At 45.3% G+C, this 24,865-nt stretch overlaps 1 protein-coding gene across 3 annotated transcripts in view; it reads left to right on the forward strand.

Annotated features, from left to right (window-relative positions):
• LOC142576615 (uncharacterized) overlaps positions 1-24,865 on the forward strand; it is a 501,274-nt gene that overhangs the window by 461,708 nt on the left and 14,701 nt on the right. For 2 of the 3 annotated variants that reach the window (XM_075686816.1, XM_075686815.1), the window contains exons 18-20: positions 5,987-6,120; positions 10,087-10,149; positions 11,416-11,526. In XM_075686816.1, coding sequence (XP_075542931.1) covers positions 5,987-6,120; positions 10,087-10,149; positions 11,416-11,526 — 308 coding nt within the window. Of the gene's footprint in view, positions 1-5,986; positions 6,121-10,086; positions 10,150-11,415; positions 11,527-24,865 lie in introns of those variants that run through there. The other variant, XM_075686817.1, reaches the window with a different exon arrangement.

Here is a 24,865-nt window from a genome sequence, read left to right on the forward strand (position 1 = left end):
CAGGTCGGCGACGATAACGAGGAGCATCCTATCCTCTATGCGAGCCGTAAACTAAATGTAAGAGAGCAAGCCTACAGCGCTTCAGAGAAGGAATGCGCTTGTTTAGTTTGGGCCGCCCAGAAGTTGTCGTGTTACTTGTACGGAGCGAAGTTCATCTTCGAGACCGACCACTGTCCTCTGAAGTGGCTGAATCAAATGTCACACAAGAATGGCCGCTTGCTCCGATGGAGCCTCACTCTCCAAGAGTGCAACTTCTCCGTTAGATATAAGAAGGGAAAGTTGCATAGCAATGCGGATGGTTTGAGCAGGCTAATTTGAATTCTAGGTTTGAGGGTCCCGCCTGAATCTTAGGGTTACTAGTGGTAATTTGGTTAAGCCAAGAAGATCCCCTCTCATTTAGCAGGATTCCCTCCATGATTGCTGAATATTCCAGCACGAAATTGCTTCACAAATTGGCATAGCGAAGTGCAGCATTTTTGTTTCTGCACTTATGTTTTCTTTGAAGCCTAGTGGGTCTCAAGTGAGGGCCATTATACGTCATCTCGGCGCAGGGTCGTGTTGTGGGGTTCATTTTGCAGTTACCTGTCCCTGTTGGATGTTTTGGGGCAGTAACATCATTGCACAAGTGGTTACTGCGAGCCAAGACATCACCCCCTGGCCACCAACCGTTCTCTTCCTGCCCAGCGGTTATCTGCGCTAGACAGTCGAGATTTTCCGGGCCACGGAGGCGCTGTAAAGAACGGTCAGCTGCAGTGCAAGTTTGCCAGCCATTTACGCCAGCGGTGGCAACCTCATCTTGGAACGCCGCCGCTCACCTCTAGCCACGGCGTGACTAAGTCGACTTTGTGTCGGGAACAATACGCGCGCCCTCCACTCTCCGTCGCTTCAGCTAGGACGCGTTTGACGAAGGAGGCTTTGTGCTGAAACCGCCACCATTACGCTCTAGCCTCGTCGCCGTTGTGACTGAATGAGTTCGGCGGGCCAACTATTGTTACCGAACTCCCCAACGCGGACCTGATCTGCTACGGGCGGGGGAGTTGCCGCGGGAACGTCGTCATAGGCTCCTTCCCACACGCCGACCAAGACGCAAGACAATGTGCTACTCGGACGCGCTACCCGGGTCGGCTCCGAGTTTTACGAAGCCCCTCTGACGTCGCCTCCGGACCATGCTCCTGTGTGTGTGTGTGCGTGTGCGTGTGTGTGTGTGTGTGTGTGTGTGTCTGTGTGTGTGCGTGCGTGCGTGCGTGCGGGCGCGCGCGCGTGTGTGTGTGTGTGTGTGTGTGTGTGTGTGTGTGTAACCCGTCCCGGGGAGAGGCGCTGTTGTGCGGATGCTCGAGACACTTTCTTACGCAGTTATGTTAGACTGAGACACTCTGTCAAGCAGTCGTGTTAGACTGACGTACTTTCTCTCAGAATCATGCTAGACTGATGAACTGCATATAAATCTAAACCGATGTAAACTGTAACTAAACCATATATATGTAACTAAACCCATATTCCTCGTTCTCGATGAGAAGCAGTCCTTCCCTTCATCAACGTCCTCAGCGTGGATAAGTTGGACGACGGCATGGGCCGGCTACCTTCTAATTCATGCCGGACTCAAATCTTGCGAGCGGGTTACGAGCAATGGGATTGAGTATCCAATCCTGACACCGAGTAAGATAATTTTATCTTGGAAGATGAGACCACGTGTTACTGTGACACATGGTCAGGCCAGCACTTCGCTACCGTCTTTGCACTGCATATTCAATATCGTTGCTATATCAGGGCGAACAGCATCACAGAAAATTATGCCACGCATTTCCAACGCTAGGCTGCTGCCTATGAAACCGCAGGTGTAGAAAGCATAGGTTTCATGTTGCACTGGTGCTATGAAATAGCTTCGTGTAGGTGATTAGGGCTACAATTTGCTACACCAAGGAAAGAAAAAAGGCGACTTCTTACACTATCTGCACTAGTGTAGCCAGTGTAGGCAAAAAGGAATAGCCCTGCTCTTTCAATTCGCCTCGTGCGCTGGTACTACTAGCGCCAACATGAGGCTTCGCGGAGATGCTTTCTGTATGTTCACTCAGAGACGCTACCAATGCGCTAAGAAAGCGCATTTCACTTACTCTGCCGCTTCCTCGGCAACAAAAACTAGCGCCATCCTTCAACTATGCGCAACAATAATTCCCGTCTCTTACAACGCTCTTGAAGGTTTCGATCCCTTGTACAGTCTCCCTCTACGCTTTTGAATTTTTTCGACTACCGAGCAATATGGGTGGGCAAAGCAGCTCACTTCAGTGAGCGGCTAGGAACAGCTCACGTTGCTGAAACGAACGGTTCATTTGAACGGCTTAAATCTAACATTTGTTATACCACGCGACGCTTCCACCCTGAGTTGTTTTTTTCTTTTTATGGCAGCTCGCCCTCTCCCCCCTCTCCCTGCCGCGCCTATCTTGCGTCGTTTTTTTTTCATTGCTATCAAAATTATATAGACACTCCAAGCGCGTTTCTGCCGTCATCGAAATTGTGAGGTTCCCGAAGGGCAATAAAACACATAAAATCTTTGCGCGGAGACAGGAGTAGAAGCCGAGAAAAAACAAGGACGAGCGCTAACTCACAAGTTTATTCCAGACACATGCACGAATAAATAGGAAAACCGATAAAATAGTCGCCGCGATCAGTGTCCTGTATGCGTGAGTGAAAGCATGCGTTGGCGAGCCGGTGATCGTGGCTCAATTTCGCGCAATAAGTCTTTGTCTTGAATAAACTGATTCTGATACCGAAGAGAGAAAGTGCGCCGTCATCCGTCACGCGCATGGCTCCGGGTGGAGGGTAGGAAGGGAGGGGGCACGTTCTTCTACGGGCAACCTCTGCGCCCCGGGTCGCTGTATATTGAAAGTCACCTGTGACGGGAAGAAGGTCCGCCGGGCGCAAGGGGAACTGACGGTTGCGGCTCAATATCGGGCACCATATATGGGGGAAAGCGGAGAGGCAACACGGGAGGAGGGAGAGCGAGGCGGCTTCGACTCAGCCAGATATTGCGCAGTTTGCAAGGCAGCGTGCGGTCGCGAACGCCGTATCTTCAATGGGATATGCAGATGGCTCAAAGTTTGTGCGCGCCGTGTTATCGCCGCTCTTGCGCCGGAGTGGTAGACCGCACGAAGGTCCCTTCGCTCACTGCTGCTGCCACGCTTGCTCACACCAGCCTTTCCGAAGCGACTGTCAGCTCTAATCGAATGTGATGTGTTCATGTTAGCTTGTGCACGCTGACACTATGCTAGTTAATTTGTGAATGTCAGCGCTCATCGAATGTAATGTGTTCATGTTTACTCGTGTGCGCTGACACCATGCTTGGGTATTCAGTTTGCAAGCGAATGTTGCAAAGTTTGTGCGGCAGAAAATCTATCCTTACTTGGCATAGCTATCTACTAATTTGCTCTCGCAATCGATGCTTCGCCTCTCGAGCGAAACTGTGACGTTTTTTCTTGTGCGCTCACGCGAAACTGGTGATCTTGCCATCATGCGCCGGGACAAAAAAAATTAATTCTTATTACACAACAGATATTTGCCTCGTTTTATTGACGTGCTAATAATAAATGCTTAAAATTTGCGCAGAAGTAGTTGATACAGGCGACATTTTCACGACTTCACTAATTAGCATAACTGAAGAACAGGACGTAATGTTTACGTACGGCTGTTGTCTTTATAGTCACGGAAGACATCGTCTTCGAAGAGTTTTTGCGTCAAAGCGCGATGCGCGATCGCTGATAGACGTGGTACATCGTTTGAGCAGCAGCAGGCAATAAACGGGCCATCCATTACCGCTGAAGGCTTCTTCTCTCTTCGCCTGCTTCGGTGGCCAGACCATCCAGTGAACAGGCGGTGCCAGTGAGCAGCAGCGGTGCCGCGCTGCTCAGCACCGTCTGTGGCGAGTGGCGCGACACTTGGAAGGTGGGGAAACTGCGGAACTTAAAGTACGTGCACATGTCGTCCAAAGCCGCACGTATATTCATAATTCGCCATTTTTATTGCACAGGAAGGTGGAAGCGTAGTCCTCGGTGATGTCCCGTAGTCCACGATAACACGTACTGGTGTACATGTCGTGTTATTTGCCTAGTCTGCACTAAAATACTATACAATTCGCATTTCAACACGCCCAACAATGGCAATGGTCAAAAGAGGCATAGAAAGTTATTCGCTTTATTAAACCCTCATCATCATCAGCCTATGCTCATATGTCCACGGCAGGACGCAGAACCTCTCTCCTTGCAATCCCCAATTTCTGGATATATTTCTTGCGCTAGCCTCTGAAAATTTCTTAATTGCATTGCTCCACCTCACATTCTGCCGTCCTCGACTCCACTTCCCTTCCCTTGGCATTAATTCTGTAACTTTTTGTAATTGTCCACCGGTTATCTACCCTACGCATCACATGGCTTGCCCAGTTCTATTTTTTTCTCTTAATGTCAAATAGAATAATGGCTTTCCCCGTTTGCTGACTGATCCACGCCACTCTTTCTTCTGTATCATACCGTTACGCCTAACATTTTTCGTAACACCGCTCTTTCCGCGGTCCTTGTTCTCCAGCTTCTTTATTATTCTCGAAGTTATTGCCCTATATGTTAGCACTGGTAGAAAGCAATGATTGTAAAGTTATGTTTTTAACGACAGTGGTAAGCTCCTAATAAAGGTTTGGTAATATCTGCCGGATGCACTCCAACCCATTTTTATTACTTTGTGAATTTCTTTCTCAGGATTGCGGTATCCTGTGAGTAATTGACTAAGACAAACATACTCCTGTGCATTATAGAGGCTCACTGGCGATCATAACATTGTATTCTCCTTGTAATTTGCATATTAATCTTCAACTCCACTCTTACACTATCTGCCGGGCGGCACAGGTATAATTCAGCTGAGGCTTTTCGTTTTGCTACAGGATCACTTTGTGCCATAGCTTCTCTTTGTGAACGTTGAAAGACGGCTCTGCTTTGAGTGAAGTGCCAAGCCTCCTTCCGGGTGTTCATGTCTTTGTAGCAAGATGCATTTATGGAGGTACATCCTTCAGTTCGGCGAGTTGGTGAAGTTGTGCTTCCTTTTTGTAACACGGAATGATATGTTCACATTTCTTCTGGTGGCAATGTATGAACCGGCGGAATGAATCCTCTACGTGTGTCACAACACGATCCAAGATGATATCCATGATGCGTTCCGAAGATACAATGGGGCCGAAAATTACCAGCGGAATGTCTACCTAGGTGGTTGCTAAAGCCGTACTACAGTTGTCGCCTTTGCGTTAAGGAAGCGCAGCCATCTGACCACAAGGTAGTCATCTTCTTTTCCGGCATTCTAGGATATATTAAGCAGATGTTTGTGATTTCGGGTAAGGATGTTGGAGTGCCCAAAAGGTCATGGCGTAAACAGGAACCTTCTCTTTACTTTACATCGCACGCCATTCATCTCCCACCTTCACGGTCATCCTGCTCAGTGCCCATGAACCGCCACAAGCCTGACGCCAACGTTGATTTTATGCAATGAGTTTCGATAACAGTAAATATCTACAGAGCTTTTCACAAACTGGAATTTTGCGTCTGCAACATAGCTAATTGCGAACAACGAGCTACTACTTTACTACTTACTACGTCTCTACTACTACTACTACTTTATGGCTGGCGACTAGGCGAATTTTACCAAAAACCTAGTTCTCTCAGTTGCAAGTTGATTTTAAGACTCAGTACGCTGATCCACTCCCATCACACCGTAGAGGAGTATTGCTAGATTCAGAGCTAATTCGCAAGCATTCGAAAGGTATTCAGCAAAGCCAGACAATACAAGAAAATGTAAAACTCAGTACACTGATACACTCCTATCACACCGAAGAGGAGTATTGCTAGAGCCAGAGTTAGTTTGCAAGCATTGGACTGGTATTCAATAGTACAAGACGAGACGAAACAATGATGTCTAAGTGGGGAACGTTTATTTAATTGTTCTTATTTCATTTCAGTCCTGTCCGTGAGCAAGGTAACCAGAAGAGCCTACGAACAGGAGCCTTCGAGCAAACCAGACTCCTTGCCGTCAAAGAGCGTCGACGCAATTGCATCTTACGTGGTGAAGCAAGTCATGTGCTTCAAGAAAGCGGTAAGTGAGCATTTTAACGTAGTCCTGAAGCCCAAGAAAAAATTTTCCGTTCGCTTTGAGCTTGCGCTTTTTCAAGAGAAGCTTGCATTGGCTCACTCGTTTTGATGGCGTTGTGATCAAGCAAGAAACCCAGTTGTTCCCGCAGCAGAACAGCTGCAGGAAAGGGCGGTTTGGTAAGTTGACTTGGAAAGGGCGGTAAGGTAAGTTGAGCGTGGGTTAGCAAGGATTCCAGTTGCATAGGCGCGCGCTGACGCCACGCACACAGCCAATCGGAGCCATTACGCTTCCACTTGGGAAGAAAACTGCAGCAAATGGTTTCGCGCGCGCTGTACGGGCTTCGTTTCCGTTCAGTTCACTCTCGAAAAACGGATGGGACGCCCACGAGTTGTGCGTTCCCAGAACAAGAAAGAAGCCTTCGAAGAGTGGCGGCGAGAACTCTCCCGTGAAAGTACTTGCCGTCGGCGCGCCGATCCAGCCGTTACAGCCGCCCGATACCAAGCAATCCGACAGCAACGAGAAGATCGCGAGCACTGGCAGCAGGAGGCCGAAGAAATCCGGCATCGTTACCTTTGGCTGAGTTAACCGTGACGAAAGTCAGGTACACGCACAACAAGCTTTGCTTGCCCCCATTTTCCAGTAGGGGGGGTTGGTCATTTTGGTTAAATTGCCCTGCGCAGTAATTACGACTGCCAGAATTGTCAGCTCTGCCATCGCTTACGATTTTTTCATGGTAAAGGAGGGTCGCTATTAAGGCGCCTCAGTGCGTTCCGAAATTAATGCAGTACCCTCTGTGTTCCAGGCTACAGTGCGGCTTGATTTACTCCAAGCATTCATATCGCTAAGTCATAATAGCATTAGATACATGGGACTGACAAAAAAGGGTGGCGCACACGAAAGCTAACTTGTAAATTATGGCCTCCACACGGGCGGTCCGTAGAGCATGCACAAAGCTAGTCATAATTGATCGCGGCTCATTGATAATGCGTGGTCATGATCATGACACGCTATATTTAAAAACACACAAATAAAAAAGAACAAAAACAAATAGAAGCAAGCCTCAAGCGTGAAAGAATTACTCTTGAATATGAACCACTTACATAGTGCACGCCTTTCAAGCACCTTCTGCGGGTTAAACAAATTTTAAGTCGCCAAAGCGCAAGGCCTTAACAGAAATTCGGCCTCAGCATGTCAGACCCCTCAAAAGCCTTCTGTTGTTTCCATACATTAGCTCGCTAAAAACTGTCCATGTCCTTCCATTTAGCACTGCAACTGGAATATTATGATATATTGAGCTGAAAAATGAGTGTTCCTTGGGCTAGAAAAAGAAGCCGCGTGCTTCTAAAGTCAGTCATTGCTCAGACGAAGCCTGTCTGAAGAAGGTGTGCTGTCACAAAATGCTATAAAGTATTCCAGTGATGTCCGGCACAAGCAGCCTGATTTGCCTAGCTGTCGTACATGCCGGTTCTGCGGGAGGAAGGTCGGTTGCAAAATAACACGATCCACACGCAATCAGGCGTTGTCAGCCTCTGTGGCAAACACGGTGAACAGAGAGCAGGAGTTTGACATTAAGCCTGTTGAGAAATTTCGAGGATTTTAATAATAATATTTGGGGTTTTACGTGCCAAGACCACTGTCTGATTATGAGGCACGCCGTAGTGGATGACTCAGGAAATTTTGACCACCTGGGGTTCTTTAACGTGCACCTAAATCACACGGGACACGTGCACACGGGTGTTTTCGCATTTCGCCCCCATCGAATTGCGGCCGCCGTGGCCGGGATTCGATCCCGCGACCACGTGCTCAGCAGCCCAATGCCATAGCCACTAAGCAACCACGGCGGGTCGAGGATTTTCTGTACTGCACCGCAACTTGATGGTCACATTTGTTGCATTTCTTTGAGAAAGGCGCGGCTACACGGAGGGCACTGCGAAGCCACCAGCATTTTGTGGGTCGGTTTAGTAGCTGCCGCGCGTTGCATGTGGTCATGACTTTCGCGACTATGATTTCATAATGGAACTTGCATGCATCTTTTTATCTTATGAAACATTGAGTGAAACAGCAGAATTGTCCTCCTCCCCTGCACCTGTTAAGCCCAACACACTGGATTTCTTTGCTAAAGAGTTACATTTGTATCCTAAAATCACATTCAACCTTATTGGCCACTTCTGCGGTGAAACACAAATAACACTTGCCCTTTTGATGACGATAGATTCGTGATCTAGTGTCCGCTTATCTAATGCTACCAGGCAAGTCAGCGGTTGACTTCCGAGACTTGTGGACTTTGCAAGAGGAGGAACGGTCATTCGGTGTACGTGTATAATCAGCTATATTTCTTGCATTCTGCAGTGTTATTTGGTTTTTCACCTACCGTTTACAAAAAGCTTAGCATAAAAATGTATAAGAGCGTCTTTTTATGTGTGGGTAAAGGTAGTAGCAGTTCGGTCTAGACCTCTTCGCAACAACACTGTAGTAGTATAAAAATACAATTGAATAGAACAAAACAGAGCCTTCTACATGAAAAATATAAGGTTTTGTGCTGTCAGGTATTGTGCATTCAGGTATCGTACCAGCAAACGCGACGATGCATTCGCAGGCATGAGTGCGCATAAGTATTCCAAGGAATCTTAAAAAGTACCTGAACGTTGACATTTTCAAGCCTGCAGCTGTTCAGGCCGTCTCCTCAATCAGCAAAGCGATGGCTTGTCCCAATGTTTCCAGTTGAAGAGCTTAACTGTGTTCCCATAAGAACGAAAAATGCTTTCATTTGCTTCGTTTATAAAGCCCGCTCTCTCCTTGTCTCTGCCGCCGAGCAAATACTAATTGCGCTAGCGATCGCGGATTTTAAACATACATCCATAGTAGTATCAAACGGATTCTCTACCCACTCACGTAATCACAGCTAAGTATTTACGAACTCCTAACGAGATTCGGATAGCTTTTCACACGGCAAGCTCTCACACATGATATTGTTACGCGAACGAAGGAATAAGAACTGCAGACTATTTAACAATGTGTATTTACAAAGGATACTGAAGCGCTAGCCAGTTCAGCCGACAGTTCGAGACCGTGGGAGGGTGCTTAGTCTTCGTTGGGGCGTCTGCGTGCATCGGCCACACGCAATAAGCATCTATCAATATACCTCCACGCAGAGCATAGGGAACAAAAAGGTTGCGCGGGCGTTCTTTATCAGGAAACGTGCGTTGCCCCGGTGTGAGGGCTGTTTGAGTGCCAGATTAATGGACTGCGGGAACCTTAGCCGGTTTTTATCATGTTTTTTTCTTTGTGTTTCTTTTTGTTGCCCATATTTGGCTCACGCGAAGTGTGTACTTCGTTCAGGAAGCTGTCAATCACTGGGATATTCAAGTTTGCTTGTCCCGATTTCAGCGAACTTTTAGCGCATAGGCACACATAATGTGGTAGCTAGAAATGGTATTAGTTCTCGTGTGCGGAATAAAGTTATAAGGCAATATACAGGCCGGATGTGTGACTGTAATTACGACTTGTGTTTTACGCGCACAATACCTGCAAAGAATTGTGCCTGCTAATTGTTTGAATATTAAACGTATATCATTGCATCTTTCTGTGCAGCTTAGTTAGACAATAAGCGTATACACTATGAAGAACACAGACGCAAGGTTGTGTCTATACCTAAGTTGTAGCAGTAATGCAGTACTCAGCTCAACCATTCCGTGACTAGTGCGTATTTTTAAAATTAATCGTCGATGGTAAAGGCAGTAGAGAGGGAAGTGGCTCAATGTTCGAACGCAAAACAAAACACCGTGAGTGATGAAAAGAAAGCAACACGTTTGTATACAATCCTGTTAGTGCATCCGGAAAGCGTTATTCATAACGAATAGATGATATATCGGTAGAGGCTTGATTTCACTCATTTTCTACTACGCACACAAACAAATTCCGGGTGCAGACTCATTTTACCCAAATGTATTTATTTTTTATTCTTAATAGTATGGACAAGACAGGATGTGGGACCTCTTCTATGAAAAGTCTGCTGTGCAGCTGGCCTACCAAGTAAGTTCTGAATTTATCAATATGGCACAATATTCTATGTGAATTCCCTTCCATGATAATTTGCACAAGTTCGCTATTTTCATCTTTGTCGCTAATATTTTTAAAGGTTTTCATAGAATAAGAGGCAAAAAAGTTTTGATTATTTTCCTTTTAGGTCGCACACATTGCGTTATGCACAGTATTCAATACTATATTAACCCTAAGTACGTCTATTTCAGCGTCTACTGTGCGATAGGGCAAAAGCACATTTTACCTAAATCCTATGGGAAAGATCACGATCCCCTAAAAATTTTTTTTAGATCCTGGTAGAGTTCTATGCGCCAATATCAGAACATATTCTCCGAACGTTTTTTGCACATGCTCAATAAGTTCTAAATATGGTTTATTGTCCGTTTTTATGAAAGTTATCAAACCACGTCATCCAATTCCGCAAAGATTGGATTACAACAAATACCTAATGATCAAAAATAACAAAGTGTAAGGATAGTGCACTGTACTTGTGTTTAATAGCGTGGCATTGTACCAACATAGCGATTTTTGCGCAGTAGAAAGAAGTAGAGCATTATGCAACAACATTCAAAAGCAAATCGACGATTTCCGCCAATTACCGCTGGTGTTCTTGTTTGGCGATACGCTGTATACTGGGCCAAGTTGTGAGGAAGGTGGGAAATACCGGAAACCGCCTATCTCATATCACTATCTCATAGAATAACCTTAAAATATATGCTTCGCTGCAGTTTTCCACAGTCAACTAAAACCTCGCCTTAAACGAATATAGTAGGACCAAATCTGTAACATTTTTGAGATGCCCCCAGTTTAAACTACGGTAGATCAACTACTGGATCTGTTCACTGCGGTAGTTATTCAACTACGGCAGTTCGCAGTATCGTTGAAAGGTGACAGAAAATAGAGAGCACTGTGGCACAAGGGCTGCGCATATGCTTATGTTGAGGGCTGCTGCAAAATATTGTGTAAGCCAAATTGATAATCTTAAAAATTGACTGAAGCAGACTGGTAGATTCTCCTGCTGATGAAGGCAGTGCTAGAACATTTAGGAAATTGAGATCAGTTCTTTATCAAAATAAATGCGCAATTCCAATTAGTGCAAGTAGTATGTAAGGGAAACCTCAAGGGACGTTCGATTATTCGCTCCCAGAGAAAATATAACGTATCGTTGTGAGGTCAAGCGGTAAATGATGTTAAGTGACGTAATTAGTGTTATTGGCTATCTTGCGTTAGTTATAACACAGTATTTTTGCTTCGCAGGTGTGGAGGATGGCGTACAATCATGAAACCGTAAACAAGGACACGCAGCTGCGACTCGCATACATAAAGTTTTTCAGCGAAGAAATGCTATTCTTCGTAACGGCAGCTAACGTAAGTGAAATGTTCAGTACACGGTGGCATGAGACCATGCAGATAACTGGCAAGTGTGCTATGCATATTTCAAACTAAACTAAACCTTAGTTGGCTGATTCTAATGAGGAGGTTTTATCTATAGTGTTTGACAGTGTTCTTCGATGTGCACCACAGCTTTTTCAATTAACCATATACATAGCAACGGCTGTCTCCTGGAGAGGGATTGTTGAAAATAGCCGAACTTTTATAACGCAGCTCTTAGGTTCCCGTTCCATCGTGGAGCGTCGGCGTTCTCGACGTAACCGTGCGAACCAGGGCAGCGAAGGGTGAGAGAGCGAGCATGGAGTGGACCGGGCTTGAAAGACGGTGATAGAAAAGAGCGCAAGGGGGATGGTGCAGCGTAACCATGACGCGCAAAACGCGGGAGGAGGGTATGGCCAAGCGCGTGGGAAGAAAAGCATAGTACAAGGCAAGACGGGCTCTGCGGGGAAGACCACTACGAGGTGGCGCCAGAGTAGTGCCCCATCTTCGCTTCACCGATGACGCCATCAATAAGGCATGCGGCGACGGCGTAAACCGATGTCATATATGGAACCAAAGCGCCGCATGAGCGGAGGCATGTCTGCGACGGCTGCTGGGAATCGCACCCTCACCCACGCGGTGCATCTCGCGACCTCTCGAGTAGTGAGGCGCCACACGTGGCTTCGTTCGCAGTGGGCCGCACGAGACGCATTGACGCGCCAGCCACGCTAGTCACAGCATCAAGTCCTAATGTAAACCGTGTACGAATATAATCATAATACCAAATTGCGCAACGGAAATATCTTTAACGTATTGTATTTGTCGTAATCGCCGGTGATTTTCTTCACGTTGAGCAAGCTTTCCTTGGCCGCTTGTGCAAACCTGCAAACACACCCTCGCAGTATGCGCCACTACTAAGTTACGAAGTGGCACCCCTCCACAAATTTCGAATGGCATGTACACTATTAAGTAAAAATAGTTAATAATTTTGGACCATATGCAGCAGAAGGTTGCATATCGTCCGTTAAAATCTACACACAGCAACTCCTATGGAAGTTGTGCAAGCATGCCTAAGCATTGCGCGACTTGCTCATATCCATGCCGCCTGGTGTCATTATCAATGTTATGAAACTTGATCTGACCAGTATAAATATTATAAACGCTTAGCTGTCGTTATGCACCATGTCGCAATAGATATGACTCTTCTCAACTCTTATAGGTTGTTGTCAACCTTATCGGACTCGATCCGATTATTACGAACGCTTATCGGTCCTTATCAATCTTATCGACCTTGATTCTACTCTTTCCAACTCTTATTGGTCCTTCTCCACATTATCGGACTTGATCTGAGCTATGTAAACCATTATCAGTTAATAATAATATCAGAATTGCTCCGATCATTACAAGCCCTAGTCACTCTTTCGCACCTGATCGAATAATCCGCGTCGAACCATTATCAACCATGGTGAGACCCATATAATCGCTAATCACTTCTTATCATCATTATCGTCCTTATGAAGTGATCGACTGCTTATCTGTCTGTGTGGCCCTACGGGTAGTGCATGAACCCTTATAGATAGCCGGCATTTTGGTCGGTGAAAGAACGCCCCAACGGAAGGCGCATCCTGCAATCACTGAAGCACAACAGGAATCTGGCGCGTTTGGCATTACATTTTCGCAAAATTGAAATTTTCCTGATGTCTACAATGCATCAAGTCGGCTCTACATGCGGTTTTAGATATGGCTGTTATCCTACTACCACCAAATCTTATAGGAAAGAGTTCATAGAAACTATTGTTTTATATAACATTGTCGTTGTAGCGATTTGTTTTACGTGACGGGCAGGTTTCCTTGTTGGGTAGGCATAGAAATCCTTACGCATTTAAAAAATATCTGTATTGTTTAACGTTTCCATACCAAATTTTCCATACCAAAGTGAAGCACGTAGTAGGGGGGGGGGGGTACTCTGGACTAATTATGACAACCCGGGTCTTTATGTGCACCCAACGCACTGTAAACGGGCATTTTTCTATATAGCCCCCATCGAAAAGCGACCGCCACGGTCAGGATTTCAGCCCGAGTCCTTGTGCTCACATCGCAGCAGCGAAGCCACTAAGCAACAACAGCAGGCAATACCATCATGGTTGGGCATGAAGCTAAACTGCGACACGCATGTGCTGAAATCTCTTCATGAGTAGTCCATCACAATGTTCCCTGCTCGGTGTGTTTAAAATAAGATGTGCCAGTTTTAGGCGTATGTTTTGCGAGTTAAAACGTGAGGGACCCTTTAGTTACTCTCTCTGCGCAGCCACTGAAGCTGTGGAATGACGGACTGAATACGCAATTGGGTATTGTAAGCAAACATTACTTAAATCTGACTCGCACTGAGATGTTAATTGGCAAAAAAATGTCTGATACAACGTTCTGTGTCCTGCTGTGAAGTGGTGTTCAAGCCCTTAAGGTCGGCGGCTGTCAAACATCCTTCGAATGGCACTGCAATGCCGCATTGCAGGCTACCATTGCAGTGCAGGTTGTCAAGTAACATATTTGTACTTTTCTAACAGAAACACCACGAAATAGGCACATTGGACATCGCTATGCCATTGTCAGAATTTGTGAAAAATATTACTGCACCTACTGGATAGGTGGCTGCTAAAGACACTTCTTTGCTGCCTACATCGCGGCTACTTCGACTTAGATAACGATCTGAATATGCTGTCCTTTCGAGCGGTGTTTGGTCCGACGGGACAAAAAGGAGATGGTGGCGGAAAGCTCTGGAATGTAAGGAGCTTCGGCAATGTTCCCAATTTTTTTTTTCTCAAAATACGTCTTCAATATCAGTGATTCTTGACTCAGCGTATTGTTGTGACAGAAAGCCCATGTAGTACCATTTTGCTTTGGGTTGAAGCCTCTATGTCAAGCGATTGACTACTTCTGTCTGAAGTGTAGTCGGAACATTAGCCAGTCAGTAAAAATCCCGTTGCTCTTAGGTACGCTGTGTTGGAAGTCCGTCCAAGAAGAACAAAGATACTTCATATAAGAGTCAACCTTTGTCCCAGGCGCATCTCACCATCTACTTTAATGACACTTATGCGTTCCTTGGACTCCACTACCCGTACTGCCTGCCGGCGCCGCAATTCAGCTGCTGTGCATTGCGGGAAAAAGTATTATTACTTTTCGGGCAGACCTTACGGTCGCCAAGCTTTGCACGAAAAGCGCTGAAGCACGAACTGTCAGCGTTATCAGCAAGCGTGTTTGTCACAGCTGAGATGAAAGAGTGACTGTGTGAGGAAGGGGCAACACCGTCAAAAAAGCACATTTTTATTTCAATATAACGTTTAGCACATTGAAACGACAAAATTCCTACTACATTATGCTTAACTGTCGCAAGCTAAAAATATCAACGTAGTGGTACCGTACGACCACCGCCGAAACCCGTAATGTTGGACGCATGCACTGCAGCAGAGCTCCTCTTTCGCTCTTCCCTACGGAAATACTTGGCCATCTAGAGGCGTCGTCGTGATGTCGGCGCGAGTTTTAGTATGTGTCACGCGAAGTTCACTTCGTCAAGCACCACAAAATTTTGAAGGATACTTTTTTGATCATTGAAGAGAGGCACATATACCGTTGTGCATACGTAGTTGTCCAAGTTGGCCCGATGGTTGCTTCAGCACAGGAGCAACGGCAGCAGCTGTTTTCCCCGTCTTTTTCCTCTCTCTGTGGGAACGGGGGCGTGAGCTCGGTTTCAACACATCTGGAGAAAATAGCGTGTACTTTCCCTCTTTCCACGTGAACCACCTTACATACACCCATTTTAATGACCACGGATTACCGCATATCCCATGATATCGTGAGAGGTTCGACGAGGGTAGGCACAGACGGACATAAATTGGGCTAAAATGCTAAAGACTGCTTATTGAACTAGGGTATTTGAGTTGTTTTACCAACTTTCTGGTTTCTATGTGTACGTGGAATACAGTTGTCTATGGACGGTCTGTTTTGAACAAAGTTCCAAGCAAACAGTCGAACCTACTTAGTCACCGAGCATTGTGAATGTGTGTACGTGCCGTGCTTCACGAACCCCTTTGACGCCAAGCTGGTTCATTTAGGTAATGGCGTCGAGGACATAGCGTGGCGCCGTCTGCCGGAATCTCTGCGTGACGTAGAAAACGTCATCACGTGATAGCGATTGTGAAGTGTTAGACGTCTCCAGTAGCTCAGCCCGTTCAGCCATGGTTGTTTTCGTGTTATAAGCGCTTCATTTTTGCGTCTTAGCTGCAAACATGGTGTGCAGACCCGCAAAGGTACTTATCGAGCCAATAGACAGTTTTAGTTACACGTACGTAGAGGCTTCACGTACGCAAACGTGAAAAGCCTACGTACCTTACGTGCACGCCATCTGAAACGCTTAAAGCTACACGTACGCGACGCACGCCAAGAGGGATCCCGTAGCTCCATCTATCGGGAAATGTAAACACGGCGGTAGCCAATTCAATCCTGTCGCCGTGTCTCGATGCGAGCCGTCTGCGCGCGCGCGGCCCTCTATCGCTTGTTCGTGATCTTGCGGAACTCCCGCGCGAAGCTGTCTACGTGCGCAAGAAACGCACGCAAAGAATTGAATCTCATAATAATATTTGGGGCTTTACGTGCCAAAACCACTTTCTGATTATGAGGCACGCCGTAGTGGAGGACTCCGGAAACTTTGACCACCTGGGGTTCTTTAACGTGCACCTAAATCTAAGCACACGGGTGTTTTCGCATTTCGCCCCCATCGAAATGCGGCCGCCGTGGCCGGGATTCGATCCCGCGACCTCGTGTTCAGCAGCCCAACACCATAGCCACTGAGCAACCGCGGCGGGTAAAGAATTGAATCTCACGTACGTCCGTGAGATGCGCGCGCGCCCGCTACGTTCTACGCATGCGCACTGCTCACACGTAGAAGCTCTACGTACGCAAAGCCTCTACGTACGTCTAACTAAAACTGTCGAATGTACGGCATTCGCCGCTCTCATCGGAGCGTGTGCACGCGGCGCCACAGACGACGAACGTGAAGACGCCACTCGCGTATGTGGGAGCTGTTATGAAATTTACCTAGTAATCCACAACTCGAAGAACTCGCACATCTCGTGTACATTTATGTTTACTAAGGCAAGCGTGATTGCGCGCCGCTATCTCTTGCTTTTGCGCGCATGGTGCGCGGCCGAGAGGTCAGATTTCGATTTCCGTTGATTGCCGTACATAATTCACGGCAATGATTCGCCCTAGTTTATAGCGTGTAATTAAACTGGCGACGCATAAGACGCATTGATATTGGTTATTGAGTTCACATGACCTTTATTAAAGGTAGCCATATGCACTCTTGGCGTAATAACAATACTGTTAGCAGCTTTCGTCGTGGTGAGTGCTGCGTGCAACTTTTGGGAGATTTTCTTGAACGATGATTTATCACCGATATATTTTATTAAGTGGAACTTCAAACGATTATATTTTTCTGTCCTCAATCCATGCTTACACTATTTGCGCTTCGCTGCGCAGGGTATTTTCATCGACGTGATATCAATTGAGCACGCTGCAAGCCCAGTGTGCATCGCTTGCTGGACTCTTAATTATGATCAGCATGTTTCGTTTGCACTGACTATGCCGGTCTCTAGCATTCGTTGGCCAGCTGTTCAGCACATCACGACTGCTAACAGAAGGAGAGGCAGTACGTGAGGCTGACCATGTTCAAATATCCAGCGTAAAACAACATCATAATGAGTAATTGCGCCCAATTAGATAATTACTCCTACTTAATTAACCAACTCCTATAATATTGTTATTCGATTAAAAGTGTAAATGAGAAAATTGTAGGTCCAACATGAAAAACTGCTGCTACAGCTTTCTGTCGCTCAATGCGTGCTACATAAGTGTTCTTCGGAGCGCGAAAGAAGACGGCGAATACACGCAAAGTGCCTCGAGGACCAGTCCCGCGGCAGTTTTGCGTAATTTCGCGTGGTGACGGTGTTATTGCCCTTCACGTCACAGCGACTGCCACGGCTGAAGTGCGCTTCGAGTGTCCATATAATTGCTCTCGAAATAAAAGATTTCCGTAATTAAATCACACCGAGTGCTTCACAAAGACTAGCAAAGCGTCAGGTTCTCCATTGAACGTTGCGCGTAACCTCCCACAAGTTATGCAACCCGAAGGAAATCAGCCACGAGCTTATCTCCAGCTCCCCGATTCCGGCGAAGCTCGGTGTTTTCTGGATAGTCCAAGGGGCGGAGAGGAAAGTTCTGCGATGGCACTGCTCCGGAAACAAGGCACCGTCTTTTCCATCCTGGCGCGAATAAACTTCGTAAATTGTAATACGTACATTCCCGGGAATTTCCACGTTGCACTATCCGAACATTTTGCTCCAACGCCTTAAACAAAATCTTCTTCGTGGAAGTGCTTGCTACAAAACACGCAATAATGAATGCTGGGCTGCTTTCTTGGCTCAGCTTAGTTTTGTGCTACGCATGAAAACTCGCACTGGGCTACGTCCAATACGTTGGGCACAGTAGCACCGAGCAGCAAACCGTGCTGAAACTACAAACCAAATTACTGCCTTCTAGATGAAAGGCAGCGAGCAGCGCTGGCGTGGCTGGCGGCACCAAAGGCGAGTCACATGATGTCGTTTACTACGTCACAGCGATTGCAGCGCCGCTCGCTCCTGTGGTGGCTCTCGACGCCAATAGGCCACCAGCTATGCGCCGTTCTTCAACGGCAAACAAATGCATTAACAATTATATAGTGCTGGCTGGAATGGAACTCGCGTTATATAATCCACGCAATTTCGTCCAAATACATGTTCACACACTTGCAGCATGCCGACTTTGCAGCGACGCGGCGAGAGGGTGCCACCTCTCTAATGGAAAGCGTCAAAGAGCGCTTTTGCATTGTGGGGATGCGTGACTCTCACCCGTCCCCTGATATGTTGTCTTCCCGCGTAGCTCCCGCCTCCTGTAATCCGGTTGCGCCGCGTGGCTTGATGCCCGCGGCAGTCGGTGTGGTTCGAGCGCATCGCGAGAGATGGCGCGAGTGTGGCTGTGCTAACGCCACGTAACAGCGGTGTTACTTGCGCGCGGAAAAGAGAACGCTCTTCCTCTTTAGTTTGGGATTCGCAAACAGCGTGGACATTCCGCGCCTGCGCCAATGCAAGCTTCTGCGAGACCGTCTCGCGAGGCCTCGTTCGAACGCGCCACCGTTCGCGTGACTGTACGCGCGAACGACCTGGCCACCAGGTGTTCGTGTCCAGCATGGGGCGAAAATATTCGCTCGTTTGCCGCGCGCCCATCGGCATGTTTTGTGAATAGCAACCGAGCTAGCAGGCATTGATTTATGAAAGGTGCAATAAATGCCCTTGTGATTGTCTGCACTACTGTATTGTCTTTCCTTTGTCCCAAGAGCACGTGTGGGAAACCCACAGCGTCCACGCCTTGTGCATGACTGGTTTCGGCGGCATCGACGCAGTGCTTGAGTGATAGCTCTTACAAAATTTTTTTATATAAAGTCCACAGGCAGTTTATAAACATTTGTCTTTGAAGTCTATAGACTATCTATAGACATTTCTTTAGACTAGTCTACAGACAGTCTATAGACTTATGGCCATATACTTGTTATAGGCTAGTCGATAAATAGTCTGAGTCTATAGACTTATGGCCGTACACTTTCTATTGACTAGTCTATCAAAAGTCTGAGTCTATAGACTGTCTATAGAGTGTCTATGGATTAATTAAAATTCACGTTTGTAGACAATTGTCTGCAGAATGTCTATGAACAAGTGTATAGGCTTAGTTCTACTTTTGTAGACTGAAGTATATAGAACGTCTATAGACAAATGTCTATAGACTATCTATAGACTATTCCTATAGACCAGTCTATAGACTTTCTATAGATAAATGAAAATTTATATTTGACACAAATGTCTGCAGAATGTTTATATACAAAAGCATATTGGGTTATACAGTTCTACTTTTGCAGACTATGTCTATAAGATGTCTATAGATGGTGTATAGATATTCTATACACTTCAGTCAACAAAAACAGAAATATATAATCCTATACACATTTTCTATATTCTGCCGACATTTGTCAACAAACATGCATTTTCTATAATCTATAGACACAGACATTTTATAGACAAGCCTACGAAAAGTGTATAAGGCCATAAGTCCATAGGTATCTGCTATTTACAAGTTAGTTTACATTTGTGTTTACATATCGTAGCAATAAAATTTTGAATGTGTTATGCATGTGCAGCTGTTGCTTCTAATCTGCACATATGCGTTAATGTTGGTAGAATACGTGTGCTCCTGAACCAGCTGTACTCTCATATATTGTTGCATAAACATAAAGAATTAAGTGCTGAATCATGCAGCGCAAGAAAGAAAACAACTGCCCCGGCAATTAATTAACTGTTTTATTGCGCATTATAACAGACGAATTTCTTAAAATACATGTCTTATGCTACTATGGAAAGAGTATAAATATTTACACTACTTCCCCTTGGCGAGCATGGTCGCCAGGCTTGCCTTGACTTTTGTGTCATTAGACCCAAAGGTGACGCAGGTGTATGCTGCAAATAAGTAGATGCAGCAATATGAGACAAAAATAACAAGTGTGCATTCTTTGTATGTTCATCAAGCGGCATAATATATTTGCTCAAACCATCTAAGTCAATACTTAAAGCGGTTTAACTATGACTAAGGGATGCTTGTCCATACAAATCAGTACCTTTATACAATGTTTTATTTTGTGGTATGGTAAGCAATTAAACAGTCACAACTGCTGCTCGTGCCAGCAACAGTATGTTCCCTTTTATGAGAAGTTGATATATGATGCATTAGTGTACTTATCCCAAATGATCTCTATATTTATTTCTGAAATGTTACCCAGTTAGACTGTCTGTACATTTTATTCCCTGGTAGTTAAGTATGCCCGTGCAGAGGGATATGCTCAGAAGACGGGACTGGAGTATTCACAGTATTCTGCCAGATTGTAATTTATTTTGCTTAATACACATTTAAATGTCTTTCTCCTACCCTTAAATAAATGTGTCTTTGGCTATAACTTCAACAGAAGGCAGATAGATTAATTGTATTAATACGGTCACTTAGTTTCTTACAGGTAATGAGGCCTCTTGGGCATGCTAACAGGTTTCTAAGTTAGGTACACCACATGAGCACCCGAAATACCACGCGAGCACTTTGTGTCATGGCACGACAGATATGCACCTCCTAGGAAACTGAACTGAGAGTATAGTTCGAATGAATTCTATCCCAGTAAATTATTTAAGGTGCTTTCAAAAATGAAAAATTTTTCTAGGGTTTCGAGGTTCAGGACCTTTAGTTAACACAAAAAACAAATTCAATAACAAATGGCTTGTCAGTATGCTCGACTTTTTTTTTTTCAATGAATGTAACCAATTTCCCTCAACTTTCCTGTGAAGTGAAACGTTTTAAAAATATATTTAACAGAAAGATTCTCTGGAAACTTTGTATGACAGATAACAAAACAGCATACCTATGTGGCCATTTTAAAATTTGCCGATCTTTTTCCAAGCCTTCCCTGGCGGTTCTCATGAAAATTTTCTGGCAATCTATGATGCCCGCAGCTTAAGTGCAATAAAAAATTATTGTGGTTTAATGCTTGCCAAGTACTGCCAGTTTATAATATTTACACAAAATGAATAACACGTCAGTCACTTGACATGCACTATTATATCCAACTGACTTGAATCCCTTCTTTAATAAAGCTGACAAGGGCTTGGGCAAGTTCGCAATTGATGGCCCCACGAGTACAGCACGCAAGACAATGACACAGAGACAGACACGTAAAGCAAATGCAACAAGCTAAGGGAAAACTATTCAATGAGTTATTTTTACGGTTCAATAGTAGTTTTCTATATAATTTATTCTCATCACTTATGCCTCTAGTTAACTTTGTTTACCTCTGACTAAAGACTACATGGGAATATGAATCAGTACCATTGTGACGTTTCGTTATGTTACAGTATGATAAGCATTTAGACAACCGCAATGGTCGCAGGTGCTAGCGACGGTTCGTTTCGTTTAAAGACAGGTTCATGTGACACACAGTGCACTTATCTAAATAAAAGAAATGCGAGAATCCCAAACTATTCCTATAATAGTAATTGTTGAAACAATGATTCCCAGCTGGACTGTGCACATTTTTCAGGTGTTAATGCAATATGCCCGTGCTAGACGAACATGCTCAGCATAGTGACTGCAGTTTTGAACAATCATGTTGAGAATTGCAAGTTATTTCCGTTTCGAATAGTCTGCAATTTTTTCTTTACTCATACTTCGACATGAATGCATTTGCCACACTTTCTGTAGAATGCACATGAATAGGGGCGTATTGATAAGGTTACGTATCAACTAAAACATGTTACGCTCTCTTAGGTGTGTTGATAAGGGTAGAAGAAATGCAATGTCCACTAAATTATTTGAATAATCTGTGCGTTATTTACTAAGAAAAGACCACCAAATGGATAATAATGTGGCTCTTTTTTCTTTTGTACAGCGCATTTAGTATACAGTCTGTCCAAGACGATGGCACTACATGCAACGGTAATAAAACCGGAACACTTATTACGCACGTCAAGGCCTTCATGCCATGCACGACTGGCACAATACGAATCCGCGCCAGCAGCTGCCTAGTGATTAACAGCACGTAAACTGCATAACGCCGAAGCATCGAAAGGCGCTTAGCGCTTTTCATATAGCCCGAAAGATAACTTCTGCTGCTAAGCTGTTTATAAAAGAGACAAAAAACAAATCTTCCAACTACCGTCAAACCCAATGCCTTCAGTTTGAAACGTGTAAAGGTGCTTCCCGGAGCGACTAATTTATTGTTCTCTAATTTTTTCGTCTAAGTTATGAAGCTGCGAGTGACTGAGCTTATCGCAGGTTTCATGCTCCAAAAGCGGTTGTGGTTGCATATAAATAGATTGGGTGCATCTAGACATTTCTGCTAGACATTTCTTCAAACCTCGTGTTTTGCTTGCGGTAACTTCCAAAAATTATTTAGATTGGTTGCCAGGAGCGTTAAAAATACTGCTAATTTTAAACTATACGAAAATGGCAGCGCACACACTGCTGATGCATGCCCCGCAAACACGGCCTTTCATCCAAGTACGCTAGCAGTTATTCAACTATACGTGTCAGTTTGAAAATTCTTCATGCTAACACAATTTCGAGATATATACGTAAAGCGTGTCACGAGAATTTCACTACACATGTACACATGAGGGCAGCAGTATTCATCGCGGCCGCATCGAGCGCCACGAAATGAGATCTACCACGCTGGCTGCTCAGCAATCACAATCCGCTTAGTGGCAGCTCAGTATCAAGTTAAAACACGGTGTACTTCCTTTATTTGCGCACCTAAACTATAACGCTAAACCAACAAGTCCGAGTGATCGCTCGCCGTAAAACATTCCGTATAGTAGAAGCGGGAACAAGAGCGCGTTATCAAATCATGTCAACGACAAGCCCACACTATACCCGAGTCGCCTACGCTATATGCAGCCGGTTCGCGCTACGAAATGCGCTTACCTAATTATCATCTATTGACGCAAAACATCTTTGCTAAAGCTTACCGTTCAGTGTGGTTGACGCGTGATGCCACAAAGAAGACACCTACGTTCAGGCAGACACCGCACACCGCCACAAGTGTTTACGTGTCTGGCGCACTCGTTGAGAATTCGTACTGACGCGGACAGACGGCGCACCGCCGCGCATGCGCAAGAGCTCCGCGCATGTGCAGGAGCTCCGAACGCCGGGCGTGCGTGCTCCGAGGAGTGTGAGCGCTTTTTCTTTTTTTCTTTTTTTCTCTTTCTCTCTCTCTCTCTTTCTCTATCTCTCTGCGCGCCAGCGCACAGGAACTGGTTGCTTTTCTTTTCCATTTTTCATCTTTTTTTCATGAACGAAGTAAATGCGCTGGCAGGTACAAACGCTGTGGGCTATCGTATGAGACTAGAACGCCCACATGGATAAATGCGCTGTTTGTAAAAGCCGTTACAGGGCCCTTCAGGCGCTTGAATTATCGCCAGCGACGATGAGTAATACAGCGCATTTGTAGCATATCTCCCAGCGTAACGCCAAATGTCATGCCCGAACGTACGTTAGTGCTCATTTTCCGCTCCGATGATAGGTCAAAGCAATCAGTACGGCAATGAGGTACCCATATGGGTGGCCGCGCAGTACCGCCCGCGAAATACTGGGCGGGCTCAGCGAAGTTGGCACATATTTTAAGTGAAAGAGAAACTTCGATTTATAGTGCAGGATATCTGTCAACAAAAAACCGCGCGATGTTAGTGATGCAGCCGGGATATGAAGACAATGTGAAAAGTATCTCAGAATTGGACGACACACAACGCGCACACCACATGCGCGACATTGGTTCATCGCACGGCCACAAAGTCCTCTTGTAAGTATAGTTGGCGTTCATACCATCTATTATCACAATCGGATCGGCGTTTTCCTTTCTTTATTCTACTACCGCAAAAGTCATAATATGACAACTGTGACGACTGTCTTGGGATTGCCGAGAGCGACTACGTAGATCATATCATGTGTTTAACAAATGCGGAGGTATACAGTATGTGTACTAAAGTCTACAAATAGGCTCTACATCAATTTCAGCAGTATAAAACTTCAGTGTCCTATATCAAACGCAGCTCCGTATTATCCACCGGTACCTGCGCTTGGTTACAGCGTACACCGGTTGGGCCCAGATTAACGATTTTTGTCTATTCTCAATCTATAGACGGCATGTAAACCTGAAGGAATAAGAATTTTACAATATCGGTTGTTTCATACTTCCCCTCACGCCTTACCACAATCGGTATACGGGCTGTTCGCACATGTTAACATGACCTTTGGTGACGTCCCACCCTATGGCCTTCATCGGCTGTGATATAGCAAACCGTGAAGAATAATTAGAATTGCAAAGAAGTATACGGGATGTTTCACTTAATTTTAGCCAGACTTTAACATATGCAATTGCTACGTAGCTGGAGAGAACCAAGGTAATGTTGTTTGCCATCGCTTGGAGATACTCAGATTATTTTTTTTGCATTCCCCTGATTAGATAATTAGTGTTAATTAACTTCTCAATTATGTTAATTAAGTGAATATTCTCAACGAAAAACATGTAGAGCAACAGTAGAAACTGCCGATACAGCTTTCTGCTGCTCCATACGAGCTCCACAGAAGTGTTAGTCCGAGCGTGAAGAAGCCCGCGATTACACGCACGCAATGTGACTCGAGCCGCCGGTCACGCAACAAA

This window comes from Dermacentor variabilis, chromosome 3 (genome assembly GCF_050947875.1).
Source record: "Dermacentor variabilis isolate Ectoservices chromosome 3, ASM5094787v1, whole genome shotgun sequence".
Lineage (NCBI taxonomy): Eukaryota > Metazoa > Arthropoda > Arachnida > Ixodida > Ixodidae > Dermacentor > Dermacentor variabilis.